Source organism: Phaseolus vulgaris, chromosome 10 (assembly GCF_051622355.1).
Source record: "Phaseolus vulgaris cultivar YP4 chromosome 10, ASM5162235v1, whole genome shotgun sequence".
NCBI classification, from domain to species: domain Eukaryota; kingdom Viridiplantae; phylum Streptophyta; class Magnoliopsida; order Fabales; family Fabaceae; genus Phaseolus; species Phaseolus vulgaris.
This window is the reverse complement of record NC_143507.1, coordinates 41,323,411-41,341,527: the sequence shown is the minus strand read 5'-3', so window position 1 is coordinate 41,341,527 and position 18,117 is coordinate 41,323,411. Positions and strand designations below refer to the sequence as shown.

Below are 18,117 nucleotides of genomic sequence, written 5' to 3'. Positions count from 1 at the left end.
TTTTTAAATAGTATATATTTAAAAAATAATAACTACATATTTACCATTAACTTTCATGATTCTGTCATACAATTTTTTTATATATTTTATTAATGTATTGTATTTTTAATAAAATAATAACATATTAAAAGTAATAAAGCAATCTTATAATCATATCATCATTGTTTGGAGCTGTATCTTTTTTTTAACATTAACACAATAATGAATTGGTAAAATATGTAAAAGTAAAAAATATAATAATAAGCTAAGGAAAATAAATAAATGATAAAATTTGTAAAAATGATAAAATAGTTACACATTTAAAGAAGAAACTACATAATTACCATAACTAACTTTCTTAAAACTTATCTAAATAAATAAAGAAGATACAACATAATTGATGATGTAACTAACTCTCTTAAAACGTATCTAAATCAATAAAGAAGATAATACATAATTACCGTAACTAACTTCCTTAAAACATATTTAAATAAATAAAGAAGATAAGTGAATATTATTTATTTATATTGAGTTGAAACGCTGCAAAGATGACTATTGTAGACAAATTAGTCTTAGTAGAAAATTAAAAAATTAAACAATATGACAAAATTAAATTGTATAAGAACCTTATCAAATTTAACTAAACTAATCTTAACAATTTTAGTGTGTATTAATGAAATGTAATGTATCTTATTATTGCAATTAGTATACAATATATGGATTATTATGTTTTGTGTTGCAATTGCAAATGTTAACTATGTTAATAATCTATATATAATTACATGTTTATTCATTCTATCATTCCATATTTACACAGTTATTTTTTAACACTAAAACATTGTTGGTCAAATTCTAATACATTTGCAAAATATTGTATTGTATAGTGTTGATTATGATTTTAAGTCTGAAAAATATTACGAAATTCCATATATGAATATGTATCACAATAGGTAAGCAATGATTTTTATTTATTTATTTTTCTTGCAAACTTTTATAATTGATATGTTATTTGAATATAGAAAGTCTCATATTTGGCCAACCTTTTATCAGTAGAGTTATATAATTACATAGAAAAAAATATTATGCATGATTCTAAAGTAAATGAAATTGAAGTTATATATAAAAAAAATAGACAAATTTATATTAAAACATTGGACTTTTGTATGACCTTCGTTTTGGAGATGAATTAGAGCATGTAATATATTATTTTATTTCTCTTATATTATAAATAAAAATTTACATACAAAATTTGTGTTTCAGATTTTGGATATCAATTTGCAATTTGTGTCTATTTAAAAGATAAAAAAAAAACTTGTAATTATTTATTAATGCTAAAGAGATATTTTATTTTATTTTTATCAATTATTCTATTTTCAAACATGTTGATAAAATATATAAAAAAAATCAACCTAAATAATCTAAATTTTATTAGATATGAACACGACACAATTTTATATTTTGAAATAAAAATAAAAAAGACACTGTTTAAGTTCAACAATGAGATCAAATAGGAATCCAACTTAAAAAATTCAAAGTTACAAAAGAAATTGACAATTGTTAATATATTTTTTTTTTTTAGTTTTTCTGTTTTAAGTTATTGGATTTTGTTTATTTGACCTAACTTTCATTTTCTCTTTCAACTAGGTCTTAGTATTTTTTTTATATATACACCATGTATTTTACTCTCTAATATACAAGTGAATAAAAATTTTATGTGTTTTCTTTTTTCTGTTTTTCTCTCTTTTACGCTTAATCATTGTCTTTTTTCATTTGCAATTAGAGTTTATCAGAATCTCCCTTTCATCATTGTGATTACGTGCGCTCCATTGAAGCACCACATTAAACAAGGAATATTCATCTTCATTGACTATGTAATATCAAATGAAGAGTTCTGGTGCGCTTCTGATCTTTATTTCCCCCTTTGCTATTCTTGGTTATCTTTTCTGTTCTCTTTCAAAATCTTGATTGGGTTTCAAAATCTCTTAGGCAATGTCTATTGAAAACTCTAGTCTCCATAGTCTTAACGGTAGTCACACTATTACAAAAAGCATGGGTTCTCTCCTGACTACAAATTCACCAATAGGACATCCCAAGCCAATAATATGATTACTACTGACTTTTTTTTGAGTTTTTTTTTCCTAAAGAACAAGATGTAAAGGGGATTCAACTTACATCACAGTCTTTTGCCTTACCTGCACCCTTGGTGAATGACTATATTTTTCTCATACTAGCTCACTTCACATATGTGGCTTTAGTGACTTTGACTGGGCAACATGTCCTACAACAAGCAAATTTGTCACTGGATATTCCATCTACTTAGGAGACTCCCCAATATCATGGAAATCAAAGAAGCAGCAAACTATCTCCTACTATGCTACCCGCTTTAACTATTTTAAATTCACCTATTCATTCTGCCATTGATACTTCTGCTGCTTTGTCGTCAAGTAATTCATTTGAATTAATTCATCAACTATTCAAATACATTCATTAACTCATTCAATTCCAAACTCATACATTTTACAACATCTACTATGTCTACAACTTCACATTTCAATCTCAAACAAATTCCAATGTACTAAAAAACAAGAAATCCTGCAATAAAATTTGAGACTGGTGACCACGTCACCTCTACATTCATATCTTCTAGCCTAGGATTCTATTGGCAATTTAAACTAGCTTCCCTTACCTTTACTTGAGCAAATGCTCACTAAGAACTCTAATTTTACCAAAAGCTTAAGAGTAGTTTGACCTGCACCACAAAATTCCAATCAACAATCTAACTATATCACTAAGACTATGAACTAACACAAATTAGTCCTAAAGCTAAAAGAGTCACATGCAAAAAACTTAGATTGAGACAAACCTACGAGTTCAAAATTTGACTCAAAGAGAATAACAAAAATGAACTTACTCTATTAGATATTTTTATCAGACAATCTTGTAGTCTTCGCTACCAGAAGTCTAATGGCGGACTTCGATCGTTAAACTGATGAGTGAGAATGTCAGAACCTTAGAGAGAATGGTGAGGAAAGGAGAAAGGGAACTCCTAGAGAGATGTTGGTTCTTTTGAAATGAAACCAGAATAATTGAATTTTTTATTTATATGTTCTTTTCATCTTAATAATAAAATATTCATGTATCATTCAAAATATATCACTTATACTATAGGGAGGTTAATTTCTAGATCCTTACAGTAACCATATTTTTTAAAAATTATTTTTAACTAGTATTTTGTTTTTAGAAGAATTAATTTTATGATTTTTATTTATAAGATATTTCTAATTCAAATTGTGTGAATTAGAAAAACAAATTCTTCTAAAAACTTTTTATTTTTCGAAAGCTAATCCATGTTTCCCTTTTAGTCGCAACAATTTCTCATTCTTCTCGTACCGTTTTGAGAGATAGTTGTTCCATCATTTGAGTGCGTGTGAGAGAGAGTTGACAAGAAGATTCGTTGTATTCGATGTTCATAGTGTGAAGATAATTTCTTTTTGAATTTTATACTCCATTTTTGAATCTTGTTGGTTTTTTTTTTCTAGATTTTATGGCTTCGAAAACAATGAAAAAAATAAGCCAACAAAAACACAATCACCACTTCTTGAAGTTCAGACTGCTCTGGTTGCTGAGTTTTATGGGGTTATTCATGCTATGGAGGAAGCTCAAAAGATGAGGCTTACTAATGTCTGGCTGGAATGTGATTCTGCTTTAGTTTATGTTGCGTTTACTGCTAGGACCAATGTTCCTTGGATGTTTCGTAATTGATGGAATACTTGACTTAATTACTGTGGGGAAATCAAGTTTAGGGTTACTCATATTTTTCGTGAAGGAAATGCGTGTGCTGATAAGTTGACTAATTTATTATTTATTCACAAAGAACCTTTTCATTGGTATAATAAGCTACCATCTAGTCTATTCTTAGAATTCTTTATGAATAGATATAGTCTACCTATATATCATTTTTGTTAGGGTGATTATACTTTGACACCCAACTCCATTTTACATCCACAACAAAATATTAATATTTATAATAAAAATAATTTAAAAAAATAAAAAAATCTCCTTAATGAAAATATAAGCAAAATACAAAATGTTAAAATATGAGTTTTGGTCTAATTCTCCCATATTTTGGTTTTTTATTTATTTTCTTTTTTTAATAACATTTTTTTTCGTGTATTGACAAATGATTGTTGTAAACATAACTGAGATATCAAGTTGCATAATGATGCAAAACAAGAAAGCTTCTATTTAAAAAAAACACAATCACCACTAGTAAAAAATATTAGAAAACTTACCTCAATCATCATCAACCATTACAATCAACCACCACAAACAACCCTTGCCACTTTAAAACGAAGAAGAATCACTCTATAACATATTTAGAAGGTCAAACACCCATCATAAACAATCACCACCACCTCAAAATGAAAAAAAAATACCAAACTTTCTATCATACTCAGAAGAAGAATATTATTGAAATGAAAAAAATAGAAAAAAAATATAAAAAATACAGATGTTTAGGGAAATTTTGCTTTTTTCTTTCTTTCAAACTAAGGGTAAAAAATTATTATATTAGCCCAACTCACGAGTCACATCACATGGACTCTGGTGTTCTGGTGTGTCTGTGGTTCAACTTGTTTAGGATTTTGTCCATTTGCATGTCAACACTATGCAATTTGGAGGTTTTGGATGATGGGAAAGTTTCTTCATTGTAACTTGGTTATTTAGGTTTGATCCAACTGGTAAGTTAAATTATAATTTATAAAAATCTGTCTTGATAAGATAAATTTGATTTTTTTTTTCAAATTTTCATATGGATCTAAAATATAATTCACATATTTTAAAGTGAGATTTATTATCTACAAAATATAATGGAAATAGATAAAAAAAAGTAACAAAAAAATAAATTTTTTCTTCTTTTCTTCTCGCGTGATTTTAAAATAAGGAATATTCTCTTTATAAACTTTTATCACTTGTGAAGAAACTTATGATGTCTAGTACAGTTTTATTGAACATCATTAAAAAGTTTTTGAAAATACAGCTTTAAATAAATTCATATAGATATTATTTATATTTATTTAAATACTAATAAAAATATTTAAATTAATCATACATAGAAATTGGTATAAATAATACTTAATGTCCAGAGAATGTATATATTATTTCATTTTAAATTATTAAAACATTTTAACTTTATTTATATTTTATTTTTAAATTTATACATTATAATTTTTTTCATTGTTATTTAGTATTTAGTAGTATATGTCTTTTTAACATTAAATTCTTGATAAAATAGTTTTGTTTTGCCTTGATTTTACTTTTTGTAACAAAAATTATTTAATAAATATTTTGTCTGTAAAGGTATGCATACTATTATTACCTGATTAGAATAAAAAAAAAACATAAATTTCATATCTATCAAATATAAAAAAAAAAACAAAAGTACATATAGTTTTGTAATTAGAAAGCAAAGACTAAAAAAAATAAAACAAATTCATATACACACCTCTCTATTGTCATCCTAGACTCGAGTGTTACAAGGTGAATTACTTAAATTTTGGACCGTCCATTATTATATATTTATTATTATTGCTCAATACATTTTTCAATATTTATTTAATTTTTTATCATTTTATTATCATGTCATCAATTATCATGAATGATCAGTTATTCAACATAACATTGCTCTAAAATAAAGTTAAGCTATATGTAAAACAATATTACAAAAAGTTTTCACTTTAAATTTTATAAATGAAAATTATACATTTAAAGAAAAAATTCTGCTAAAAGTAATTATTATTATTTTCATAAAGACAAATTATAAAAAATAGTAATGTGGTAGATACTTGGAATAATAATATGGTGGCAAAAAGACATTTTTGTCCAATAAAGACCAATTGATGCACATGTTCCCACTTGAATATTGGCTCTTAGCTATTTTTGTTTCTATTATTTTGACACCACACTTTCACCTTTCACACCCTTCAAGTTTAGCTTTGCCCTATACCGACCTAGAATTTTTTTAATCATTTTACATCTTCCCAAAAACAAATCAAAACCAAAGACAAAGAAGCCTTTTTTTTTTTTTTTTTTTTTTTTTTTACAGATAAATTTTAATGAAAAGTGATTGTGTTTTTTTTTGTTTTTTTTTTGGAAATTACAAAATTTAAAGAATAAAAAACAGGTAAGGTATAAAAATATAGTACAAAATTTAGAAAAGAATTCTGCTTTTTTGTATCTACCTATTTAAAGTAGTCGGTTCAGAAATTAAAAAAAATGCACATTAACTCCTTAAGATAAGGTTAAGAGTTTTTTTGTGTGGAAGTTTTTATAATATTTACATAGAGTTAATCCTAAATTTAATATTTATTTTTATACACTTATTTTTTCAGCACATGGATGGACTGACGGACACAAACTCTCAAACCACAAGAGGAAAATGACAACCAACATGATGAGTTAGTGATTTAACCCGTGAAATCATTAATGAAAAGAAAAAAAAAGGTTACTCTAAAATGTTATTAATTATCAAATCCCACCAAAAAAATGTTTTTTTATTTAAGACTTCATTGTCTGTACGAGGGCATATTCCAATTATTCAAAGCATCATGGCCCCACAAAATTTCTCTAAAATCTCAAAACTCTGCAAGCCTCTAATAATATTGAAAAATATTTTATTTGACCCTTTTTCAAAACAAATATAGATTTTCTTATCAATATATTTTAATAATATAATAATGTATATTAGAATTTTAAATTAAAAAATAAAATAAATGTTATTAAAATATTATTATTCAGACTTGTAAAGTTAGAGTTCTTTTATTTTGATGGATGTTAATTATCACCACCAATAATATTTGAGGTGTCCAAGCCATGCAGTACACGAGAATCAATCTGTGATTGACACGTGTAATATACTACACTACAAATGTTGCATCTGCCACTGCAGTGTTTAGAAGCAATTCAAGAATTTAATGATAATTTTTCATTCCAATGCTTTATACTTCTGATTAATCTTGCAACTTGGTCTTTCAAATCTCACAAACTTCAATCAGTTCTCTCTCCCAAACTGTGTGTGCTTCATTGCCTGGTTAGTTGTTCCATTTCTCATTTTCTTCCCTTTTTTTCAGTCGTCTGGGTTTGATGTGCCATTTTTTCAAGTGTCAATTGTTCTTAATAATTCAAGACAGTTTTTTGAAAGACATGGTTTATCTTTTCATTGCAATGATGCTACCATTTTGAATATATGGAATAGCTAAGAGCTTTGAGCTCATAACACTGAGTACAAATGTGTTGCTACAAAATTATTTCAGTTGGGTAAGTAAGAATTTTTTTTGTTCAGTAGGTACCAAAGATGGCAACTTTGACTGCTTCAAGTAACTTGGTCTCTGGAAGTTCTCATGTCCACCATGGACCAACTGCATCATATGAGTCTAAAGCAGTGACAATGGGGCTTAAATCTCTAAAGCAGACCAATACTCATAATGGACTGAGAATTTTGAACCCGGTGGATGAGCTAAGAAACAGGACCCCAGTTAAAATCAACTCAAAAGCTACGAGGAAGGGACTTCAAGGCAAGAATGTCAAGCCTAAAGGTGAAATCATATGTGGCATGAAATTGATTTTTGTTGGAATGGAGGTGGGTCCATGGAGCAAAACTGGTGGGTTAGGAGATGTTCTTGGGGGTCTTCCACCAGCATTAGCAGTAAGTTTCATGTTATTGTTTTATTAATTGGCATATTTGGAGTTTTTGAGAGCAAAACTCTCTCTAATTAGTCCTTCTCTAGGCTTATGGACATCGAGTTATGACTATCGCGCCACGTTACGACCAATACAAAGATGCCTGGGATACAAGTGTTGTAGTTGAGGTATGTTCTTGACTTTTCAATTTTAGGTTGATAGAAGAGGTTTTCACCCAATTGTGATCTGCTTATTGCAGCTGAAAGTAGGGGACAGAACTGAAAAGGTTCGCTACTTCCATTGCTACAAGAGGGGAGTTGATCGTGTCTTTGTGGATCACCCTTTGTTTCTTTCAAAGGTTGGAATACTTCCTAATTTTTCTGTCATGCTGTTTTGCTTTCAGATACTTATTAGTGACTGAACTTCCAGGTCTGGGGGAAAACCGGAACCAAACTTTATGGACTAACTACAGGAGATGATTATGAAGACAACCAACTACGTTTTAGTCTATTTTGCCAGGTTCTATATCGTATCTTTTGATTGCAAGAATTCTGTTCACAGATTTTCGCAGTTTCTATAAAGCTTTCAGTAGAAACCTATTACTTACAACCAGAAAAGATCATAATAAAGCTACTATACTGTCCTGAGATATACGTTTTAACTTGGGAGGGGGGGTTTCACTGTTGTAACAGCTTCATAGAATGTTAGACATCAAGTCATTTCCATGGCGGTGTGTCACATTTTAATTGATTATAAGAAATACATGTAGTTTGCCACAGGAAATATTCTCTTTGCAACATGTTTATAAGTAGTAATATGAAGTTCTGAGAACAAGAAGGCTACTTGCAGAGTTGCATGAGTTATATGATGGATATAGTGATATATGCTCTTTATAATAACTCATCTACATCTAATGTATACCCTTCCCTTTTCCTTATTTTTTTCTCTTTGATTAATCTCCAGGCAGCTTTGGAAGCACCAAGGGTTCTGAATCTCAATTCCAGTAAATATTTCTCTGGACCATATGGTATGGACTAAGGTCATAAATGAAGTTCTTCAAAGCTCACAACAACAGAGGATCTTTTGTGCATCACGTTTAAATTTTTATTTTGCAGGTGAAGATGTAATTTTCATCGCCAACGATTGGCACACCGCCCTTCTCCCCTGCTACTTGAAAACTATGTACCAGTCAGTAGGCATCTTTAAGAATGCTCGAGTAGGTCTAAATCACACTGGCTTGTTATTCTATAGTGCTATTATGTATTTGGTTATTTTGCCTTTATTGAGAAAAAATCTAAATCCCACATTGACTAAAGATAGTGTCAATATAATATATGAGTACAGACAATCCTTTTACATGATTGAGTTAGACTTAAATCACTTTACTTGATACCAAGCCCAAGTGATGGACATAAGTAAGAACAGTCTTCACCATCACAAGCTGGTTGAGTTAGGCATAACCCACTTTTGAAGAACCTCATTTAACATTTATGATCAACTTACAAGCTCATCAAATTTTCTTTTGGTTGCTGCTACTACCAGGTTGTTTTATGTATCCACAACATTGCTTATCAAGGAAGATTTGCATTCACAGACTATGCACTTCTAAATCTCCCTGACCAATTTAAAAGCTCCTTTGACTTTATTGATGGGTATGTTTGTCATAAGTTGCGAATTGTAACCATTGCAGACAACTAAAAAATTTAACTACTTTATGTTCAAATATTGCAGGCATGTTAAACCAGTGATTGGAAGGAAAATCAATTGGATGAAAGCTGGAATTTTAGAATCATGGTTTGTGATAACTGTTAGTCCAAACTATGCTAAAGAACTATTGTCAGGTCCAGATAAAGGAGTGGAACTGGACAACATCCTTCGCAAAAATGAAGATCGTTTAATTGGAATTGTGAATGGCATGGATGTTCAGGAGTGGAATCCATCCACTGACAAGTATATAGCCGTCAAATACGATGCTTCAACAGTAAGAACTTTTTTTTAAGAGTTAAAGTATATCCTAATGTCTCATGTCTCATAAGAGAAATGAATAAATAACAAATTCCCCTACTTAGGTTTTGGAAGCAAAGGCTCTTTTGAAAGAAGCCCTCCAAGCAGAAGTTGGATTGCCAGTGGACAGAAATATTCCTCTCATTGGTTTCATTGGTAGGCTTGAAGAGCAAAAAGGTTCTGATATTCTTGCAGAAGCCATTCCACAATTTATCGAGGAGAATGTTCAGTTGGTAGCCCTAGTAAGTATTAAATGAAAAAACAAAGTAAACACAATTTCTCAACCCTTCAAACATAAGAAAAGGAACAAGAAATCTCATTCAAGGATGTTTTTGCTGTTGTCTTAGGGAACAGGAAAAAAACAAATGGAAAAACAGCTTCAGGAACTTGAAATATCATACCCTGACAAGGCCAGAGGAGTGGCAAAATTCAATGTTCCCCTAGCCCACATGATAATTGCTGGTGCTGATTTTATATTGGTTCCTAGCAGATTTGAGCCTTGTGGTCTCATTCAGTTGCAAGCTATGCGCTATGGATCAGTATAATTCCTGCTTTGACAATCCTTCATATCTAGTGTTCTTTCCTGCAGTAACATTTCCCAGCCTTTACATTTTTCTTCAACTTCTATTCTTCACTGTGCTAGGTACCTATTGTTTCCTCAACCGGTGGATTAGTTGATACTGTCGAAGAAGGCTTCACTGGATTTCAGATGGGTTCCTTCAATGTTGAAGTAATATCTTCCGTCAGTTCATAATCTGCAAGTGTGCCATTAGTATGAAGTTCTAAGCACTAACCATTACTATCCTATTTTTCAATATTTTGCTCTAGTGTGAAGCTGTGGATGCTGCTGATGTTGATGCTATAGCAAAGACTATCAAAAGGGCCCTTGCACTCTACGGAACTCCAGCTTTCACAGAAATGATCAAGAATTGCATGGCTCAAGATCTTTCATGGAAGGTAAGTGAGGGCGGAACTACCTGAGTGATACTTTTATAGATTAAGTTTAATGGTCAAGTGTGGACCAGTTTTACACTTCCAGTTCATAGTCTTTATTCTCAAATAATTTTCACACATTCAACCACAAAAAATCATAGTAAGCAGTAAAAGTTATAAACTTATCATACATGGTCTAAAACCTTAGACTATTTTCTTATATATATTTTTTTCCTCACAAGTATTATTCAGCTACCAATCCATACTATATTTCTCTCGTTAGTCTTTGTAACTGGGTTTGTTTTGTTAAATAGGGACCTGCTAAGAAGTGGGAGGACGTGCTGCTAAGCTTGGAAGTACCTGGCAGTGAACCTGGAATTGATGGAGAAGAAATTGCTCCACAGGCAAAGGAAAATGTGGCAACTCCATAATAAGAGCATATATGTGAAGGAAGCCTCTTTTAGTAGTCTCATGAAGTTCCCTTAGCTCCTTACTTCTTATTGTGCTTCTATCCTACTTCCATTTTTTGTTTTCTTCAAAATATATCATAGAAATTAATGTACATGGACACGGTGATTACACTGTTAGAATCAGTGTTTTCAACCCTATTTATAAGAGTATGTCTTCAAGATTAGCATGCATAAATTAAAGCGTTTCTTTAGCAGTCTACACATCACTCTGGCTAACTTCTACTGCTTACTACTGCATCTCAAACCCCAATTGAAATAGGAACGAAATAGCTATTAAATATGGGAACAAGAATATAAATAAATTTTATTTCAAAGACAAAGAGATAGTAAAACTTGCACCAGTCACACAATTGCTATTCTTGTTCGGTAGTTCTAGCATAAACCCTTCTCTACGGGAAAGTTTGTACTTTCCTTGAAAAAACTTAGAAAAGGAAAAAATAGATTGTTTTATAAAGCCGAAGTATCAACATTATTACATATTTTTATAATTACGTATGGATAATAGCTATTGAAAAAAGTTAGCTTTTACGCAAGAATTATAGTCATACAGTGAAAATGGGTACGATAATATAAGAAGAGACTTTGCTTCAAAATCTCATCATGACGAGAAAAATTATTAGATTATGAATTATTACATGTTTAAAATTTTGACTAATTTTGATGTAAACATTTTAATTTACGAGAATGAAATGATAATATTAATTTGATGACGAGTAATATAAACATTCTGTTAAGACCTTTAAATAAGTGGTAGTTTAAGACAATCAAATTACTTTTCACTGATTAACAATCATTCACTTCTTGTTAAACTGATGGATAATTCAATTTTGTTCCTTCAAAATATTGATCAACCCAATTTTTAAAGATTTTAAAATCATCTTATGAGCTCGTTTACCATTTCATATAAACAAGGTCTTATTGTTGGATGCTACTTACACTGAGACATTGATATTTAGAAGATTAGTCTATTAGGAAGAGTACAAGTTTCACTATTTAGAACATGAATTAAGGATTAGTTAGGTCAATTAGTGGACAAACTTAATGTAATGTACATCATTTATTCATTCCTTGAATGAACCCTTTGGTTTTTGAGGTATTGGATTACTCCTCTTGGTACATAGCTTGCAATATTTGACTCTTCTGTATTTATGCTTTCAAGACATCATTTGATTATTTATTTGAAGATTCAGCTGAAGAATCTTGTTCAGAAGTTATTTCAGTGGTTTGTGAAGCATCTGCACATGTTCTTAGTGCCTCTCTTTTTGTTGTTGTAACTGTTACATGATTCTTCCTTTTAATGCAATCTTGTTGAAATTTGACAAATGAAGAGACAATATCAATAAAGTATACTTTTTTTACCTGCACTCATAGTTGTTGGCATTTCCATTGAAGAAGGAAATCTAAGGATACCAGGTGAGCCATAGTGCCTAGGAATAATGGGAGATTGCATCATTTGGGGATAATGGACTCCAAAACCTTGAGCTTGGCTAATGTGTGCATACTGAGCAGAAAAAGGGTAAGTGTTATGGACCAAACCTATAGGTTCTGATGGCCTAATGTAGGGGTAGTAAGTTGAGAACTGTTGCCCTCCAAGTATTCCATAACAGTTCTACAAAATTGTGCAGACAAAGTTACATGTGCATAATCAATCATTCAGAAATAATTATTGGTATGAGTTATATGTGTGAAACATTATTTGCACAAACACCTACCATGGGGTACATCATGTCATGTGAATGTTGAATATATCTGGTAAAACTGCAAAGTAGCAAAATCAAAAGAATGTAAAAATAAGAGAGAAAAATAGAGATTCAAAATGATTAAAAGTTCTACCCAAAAGTTGGATCAGGAAATGTGTATTGCACATTGTTTTGATGGAGATATGTAGAGGAAGGATCATGATAAACAGGTGAAGCCAACAAACCAGGTGCTGCTCCAAACCGACCTGCACCCACCATGTGAAGCTATTTCTCAATTCTTCTTTTACTTTTTAACATTAACAACTTGTCATGTTTGACATTTAATTCATAAGAAAACAGTAAAAGTTGCAATATTATGAGATAAAGGAAAATGGACAGACTGAGACCATGTTGTGGAGCCTGCCTGCGATTCTTGTTTGCTCCAATAGATGCAATATTGCAATTTGTTTTCCTTCCATCAATTATTGGATAGGGATTTTTACATGCTTTCTTTGCTGCCTCTGGATCCTTAAATGTGATCTAGGATGAAAAAAAAAATCATTGTTTAAGATCATATAGAAATTGAAATGGAGAAACAAAGAGACATGAGAATCAAAACAGGGAAAATGTGCTTACAAAACCATAACCCTTGGATCTTCCAGTGTTCTTATCTGTGATAACAACAGCCTCTAAGATCTCTCCAAACTGCTCAAAATACCTTCTCACTGTGTCCCTTTGAGTCTCCCAAGCTAAGCCTCCAACAAAGATTTTGGTTGCAGTTGTATCATTGTATTCACTTGAATTGATGTTACCACCCCCCATTTGGAACTGCTTTATGGTATATTGCAAAATGAAAGATAAAATCTCAAATTTCCCACAAACAAGAAAAATTGGATGGCAAATGTTCTTATGAAGATGACGTCAAATAAATTTTTGATGAAAAGTTCTCATGCAGTTATGATTCTATAGGTGTGTTTGTTCTTCTTTCATGTACAGTTTATATTTGTAAGGTCACAACTGCTATTTTCACATCCAATAATTAGCACAACTTCTTGAATTCCTCAACATTAGTATTCAGAAGTAATTGTTACTTTCAAGGGGAAAGGAAGAGAAAGGAAACAAAATCTAATAATAAAATATAATGATTGCAACACAAGTTATATAGAAGATGGAACAAAATATTGAAATAAATAAGAAAACCAACCTTTGTTTTACTGTATCACAGGTTTTCATGTGCTGTTTCATTCATCATAATGTATCATTTTGGGAGCAGAAAACCTCTGCTTCGTTGTATCCAACCTTCCCTTGTGTGTGTCCTATGGACATGATACGATAACTTTCACATCAAATCTTCTTTTTTTCATAACAAATAACTGATTTTAATATTGCTTCTGTGTTTATCTCTTCTTTCTACTCAATGTTAATATCTTATCTTTACATTTATGTGTGTCTCAACCTCCTTAACTCTTCTTTTCTGGATCTGATGCAATTCAATTCTATAAACAAAAAAGGTTAACAAAGAACGAAACTAAAATTAAATTTAGATTCTAATTTTGCTCTTTATTTTTATTTTTTATTGAAATTGCTTAACTGTAAAATCTATACATAATATAAATAAAAGGAACACAGAAACTTTTGAACTTTAATGTTTGATCTGCATTAATAATTTGGAGCATGGATTTTAGTTTGTTTTAGTATTGTTTTACATTTATTGTTTATTTATGTTATTATATATTTTTGTGTATATACCGTGTGCTCAACATATTCACTAATCTAAAAATCATGAAAGAGAAGGCTTCAACAATATGGAGGTAAATGGATGTGTAAGAAATATTACACAATATCATAGAAATTAGAATAAAAAATAAAAAATGTATTTTATAATATAGACATTAGAATAAAAAATATTAATTTTAATATTTTGGAATGTACAATTTAGAAGGGTACTATATTGCATAATCTGAAACTGAAACTCAAAAACAAAAATTAATTGATAATTCATTTTAAAGGGGTAAATTTGGAGTTTCAATAATTTTGACGGTGTAGCTTGAAAAGTATTGGGGTGCAGAATGCAACATAGTAACCAAACCCAATGAATCAAAAGGAGATTTTGACTTCCTGCATCCCTTTCTTTTAAATTTGCACCCCGATAATTTTAAAATGATTATTTTACCTTTCTTTAAAGTGACTTTCACTCACATTACCTGTTTTGGAAATTTTTCCAAAATACACCTTCCAAAATTCATCAAAACTCATGAGATATATTTTAGAACACATTTTTTGAAACATGATAAAATTTTCGGAACAAATTTTGTTGAATAAAGTTTCTAAAACGTAAAACGCATAAAATATATTCTAAAACAAGCTTTTGAGAATAGGATTTTCATAACAAACTTTCTAAAATACATATAATTTCTTCCATAATTCGTTTTCCAAAGAAAATTTCTGGAACAAACTTTCTGAAATACATTAAATATGTTTTGGAAATAACTTTTCTGCTTGAGATTTTTTTTGCTCTTTTTCTTCTAACTTGAACACTGTCCTTCTCTTCTTCTTCAGTGGTGTTGGTGCAGTAGTGGTAACAGCAGTGACAGCAGAGGTGTTGGGGCAATTCAGTCATTTCACTTAGCTGTAGGAGTGCATGTTTAGAAATTGGGATTGCAGGAAGTAAAATACTAATGAGAAACACCGAAATTATGTAGTTTACATTGGTGAAAAAGAAAATGAAAGAAAGGAAAATAGATGTCTGCTTGTATTTTTGTTCCTTGTTTTTAATTTTCTGCCTTTATGTTTTAATTATAAAATTGTTATCTTGTTTTAATATTTTTAAATTATGCAATAAACACAGATTTTTTTTCCAATTTATATAAAAATATTTAAAAACAGAAAATAATGTGACAATTCACAATTTTTAGTAATTTTAAAACGCATTGATTTATATATTTTTTCCCTAGAAATTTAATAGTCATACATTAATAGTGTAAAACAATTACATTCTAAATTAATTAAAAATTATGATTGATATAATTTTTCAAGATAATTATTATTAAATTTAATAAATTTATCATACATGCTTCCAGGTCTATCTAATAACGTAATTTCACCAAAATGCATAATAATAATAATAATAATAATAATCTAACACTATCTCTTTCATATTTTTAGACGTTCAAGGGGTTTATTAAAAGGACATAAATTAAAAAATATAATAAAAGTAAAATATTATTGTATTTGACTTTTTATTGAAGAAATTAATCCTTGATGCCTATGTAACTAGTAGTGAGATATTAATTAAGGATATATTTGAGAAAAATGAATTACTTTAAAATTAGAAAATATCAAATTGTTTTTGGATAAAAAAATGCTAAAATATATAAAGCACAGGAAGCAATATCTAAAATCCACAAATTAAATACTAGTTTGTCATAGCATATTACAAATAAAAAATGATTTTTTAAAAGGAAAAAAAAGAAGTAAAAGAATGAAATTAAACATTAAACTTAAAAATATCTAGTTAATAAAGATTACGCTGATACACGTAAATGTAAATTTAATAAACTTCATTATCAATGTAAATATTACTTTCATACTTGTTCTTGAAAACAAATCCTTGAGACTCAAGTTAAAATAAACATATATACAGTAGCAAAAAAACCATATATTGTTTATTTCACAACAATTGAAACCGTTATAAAAAGTTAGCCCATATGGTGAGGTAATAATGTTGTGCATTCAATGATAACTTGGAAATTAAAGTTCCTTCAATTGTCCATCGTTTTAATGCCGTTATAAAGCATCATTTATTACATTATAAAAAGAAAATGATCTAAGTAATAATTTCAGTGAAACCTTTAGATTATTCTGGAATATTTTTTTATTAGAAAAAATTGAAATATTAAAAAAATAATATTGTTCTTAAGAGTTAAAAGTATAGAATAAAATTTAATGTCTTCTCATTGCATTTGATGCACGCTTTAGTGAGTTAGAAAAGTAAAAAATATATAAATTACTATTGACATTAACTACTTAACGATATCAAATTATATTAACAATATCGAAACAATTTTAATTCTTATAAAAAGAATACTAAAAATTGTCCACTAAAAAATCTGTTCTAGTTACATATACACCTACATATAATCCACATGATCCAAGTAAAGATTAGTTAACAAATTAAACAATTCCAAAAAAAACTACCATAAACAAGACATAAAAACTATATATAAAAAAAACTAGTATGGAATTACTCACTTTGAATTTGGACCACCTCCACTCACAAAAAAAACTTGCTAATAGTTAATTAATTAATTAGTTTGTGAAAACTTTAACTACATGAGCAAAAGGCATATAAATTACACCTTTTCACATAAAGTGTGTTAGGAGTTGTGGTATCAAAACCTTTGAAAGCTTTTCGTCATTTATTGAAAAGTTGGTTGAAAGGTGTGAAGCTAAACCAAATGATCCACCTGTGTAGTCCTATGGAGGTAAAGAATAAAGGAATTATTCATATGATTCTAAGTGTTGTTTTAACCAAGAAGCCTACTTCATCATTATAAGCCAAGTTTAAAATCGTAATCAAGTATCACCGAAAGTTGTAGGGCTGTAAAATATGGTTATGTTTGTGTTGTAAATAAATTCAACTTTAGTTTAATCGATTCATCATGGACTTGGGTAAAAAAAACATACCGTTTCTTGACTTGTGTTAGGGACACTCTTTTTGTTTATTTTCCATATTAAAAGATTGTCTATTGGTAAACATTTTACTAACTTGAAAACTTTTTTTTTTATAAGATTTATTCACGTATTGAACATATGACTAAGTATATATTTGATAATTCTGATATGTATGACATCAGATATATTTTATTTTTTACATTTAATTTAAGATTAGGGATTGTATGATAATAGACAATTTTTTCAATGTAGTCAATATTTTTTTTCAAGTAGGACTTTTGTAATGATAAATATTTTTTCAATTTGATTGATAATATTTTTATTAGATGTCTTGATACAATCATAAATTATTAATCTTTAATGTAGATTAAAAATAACATCATATAAGTTTAATATTTAGAAATACATATAATGAGTAGTAGGATGACAAAGTGGATCAGACTAGCATGTCATTCCATTAGAACATGTCAACCTTTTGAACTCGTCAACCTTTTGAATTCATCAGCCTGCATTGGTTCAACCAACTTAACTTGTCAATTTGGCACGTCACATACATTTAATGGTTTTTAAAGAGAAATTTCATGTTTTTGAAATTAAAATTTGTGATGATCAATGTTTTATATAAAAATTTATTTACATCAATTTATTTATACATCATTTGATTAATTAAAGTATTGTTGATATTTACTTTATTTTATTTT

The 18,117-nt window shown here is 29.2% G+C and overlaps 2 protein-coding genes across 4 annotated transcripts; one reads left to right on the top strand and one right to left on the bottom strand.

Moving 5' to 3' along the window:
- The first annotated feature begins 6,774 nt into the window (after positions 1-6,774).
- LOC137819351 (granule-bound starch synthase 1, chloroplastic/amyloplastic) lies at positions 6,775-11,238 on the top strand. 2 transcript variants are annotated; one of them, XM_090296839.1, is made up of 14 exons: positions 6,775-7,066; positions 7,319-7,681; positions 7,764-7,844; positions 7,916-8,014; positions 8,086-8,175; positions 8,620-8,683; positions 8,772-8,872; positions 9,199-9,308; positions 9,388-9,637; positions 9,726-9,902; positions 10,008-10,199; positions 10,304-10,390; positions 10,489-10,617; positions 10,908-11,238. In XM_090296839.1, the coding sequence occupies exons 2-14, from the start codon at positions 7,331-7,333 to the stop codon at positions 11,022-11,024; spliced, it is 1,848 nt and encodes a 615-aa protein (XP_090152965.1). In that variant the 5' UTR covers positions 6,775-7,066; positions 7,319-7,330; the 3' UTR covers positions 11,025-11,238. The 2 variants fall into 2 exon arrangements, with proteins under 2 accessions (XP_090152965.1, XP_068479263.2); XM_068623162.2 differs by having other exon boundaries at positions 6,834-7,066; positions 7,322-7,681.
- A 970-nt stretch (positions 11,239-12,208) lies between these two features.
- On the bottom strand, positions 12,209-13,567 carry LOC137819010 (putative RNA-binding protein ARP1). Of its 2 annotated transcripts, none has more exons than XM_090296752.1 (6): positions 13,379-13,567; positions 13,150-13,282; positions 12,897-13,008; positions 12,776-12,812; positions 12,427-12,672; positions 12,209-12,350 (listed from the first exon to the last, which is right to left on the bottom strand). In XM_090296752.1, the coding sequence occupies exons 1-6, from the start codon at positions 13,562-13,564 to the stop codon at positions 12,234-12,236; spliced, it is 831 nt and encodes a 276-aa protein (XP_090152878.1). In that variant the 5' UTR covers positions 13,565-13,567; the 3' UTR covers positions 12,209-12,233. The 2 variants fall into 2 exon arrangements, with proteins under 2 accessions (XP_090152878.1, XP_090152877.1); XM_090296751.1 differs by having other exon boundaries at positions 12,209-12,337; positions 12,414-12,672; positions 12,770-12,821; positions 13,379-13,566.
- Positions 13,568-18,117: the final 4,550 nt, after the last annotated feature.

What these genes read in the sequence shown, in the direction of transcription:
- LOC137819010 (XM_090296751.1), bottom strand. Translation starts at nt 13,564, where the DNA reads ATGGGGGGTGGTAACATCAATTCAAGTGAATACAATGATACAACTGCA. An exon ending in GATCCAAGGGTTATGGTTTT is followed by an intron (nt 13,283 to 13,378) that starts GTAAGCACATTT and finishes TTTTCATCCTAG; the next exon opens with ATCACATTTAAGGATCCAGA. An exon ending in CAGGCAGGCTCCACAACATG is followed by an intron (nt 13,009 to 13,149) that starts GTCTCAGTCTGT and finishes TGGTGGGTGCAG; the next exon opens with GTCGGTTTGGAGCAGCACCT.
- LOC137819351 (XM_068623162.2), top strand. Translation starts at nt 6,905, where the DNA reads ATGTTGCATCTGCCACTGCAGTGTTTAGAAGCAATTCAAGAATTTAAT. An exon ending in TGGGTTCCTTCAATGTTGAA is followed by an intron (nt 10,391 to 10,488) that starts GTAATATCTTCC and finishes ATTTTGCTCTAG; the next exon opens with TGTGAAGCTGTGGATGCTGC. An exon ending in CTCAAGATCTTTCATGGAAG is followed by an intron (nt 10,618 to 10,907) that starts GTAAGTGAGGGC and finishes TTTGTTAAATAG; the next exon opens with GGACCTGCTAAGAAGTGGGA.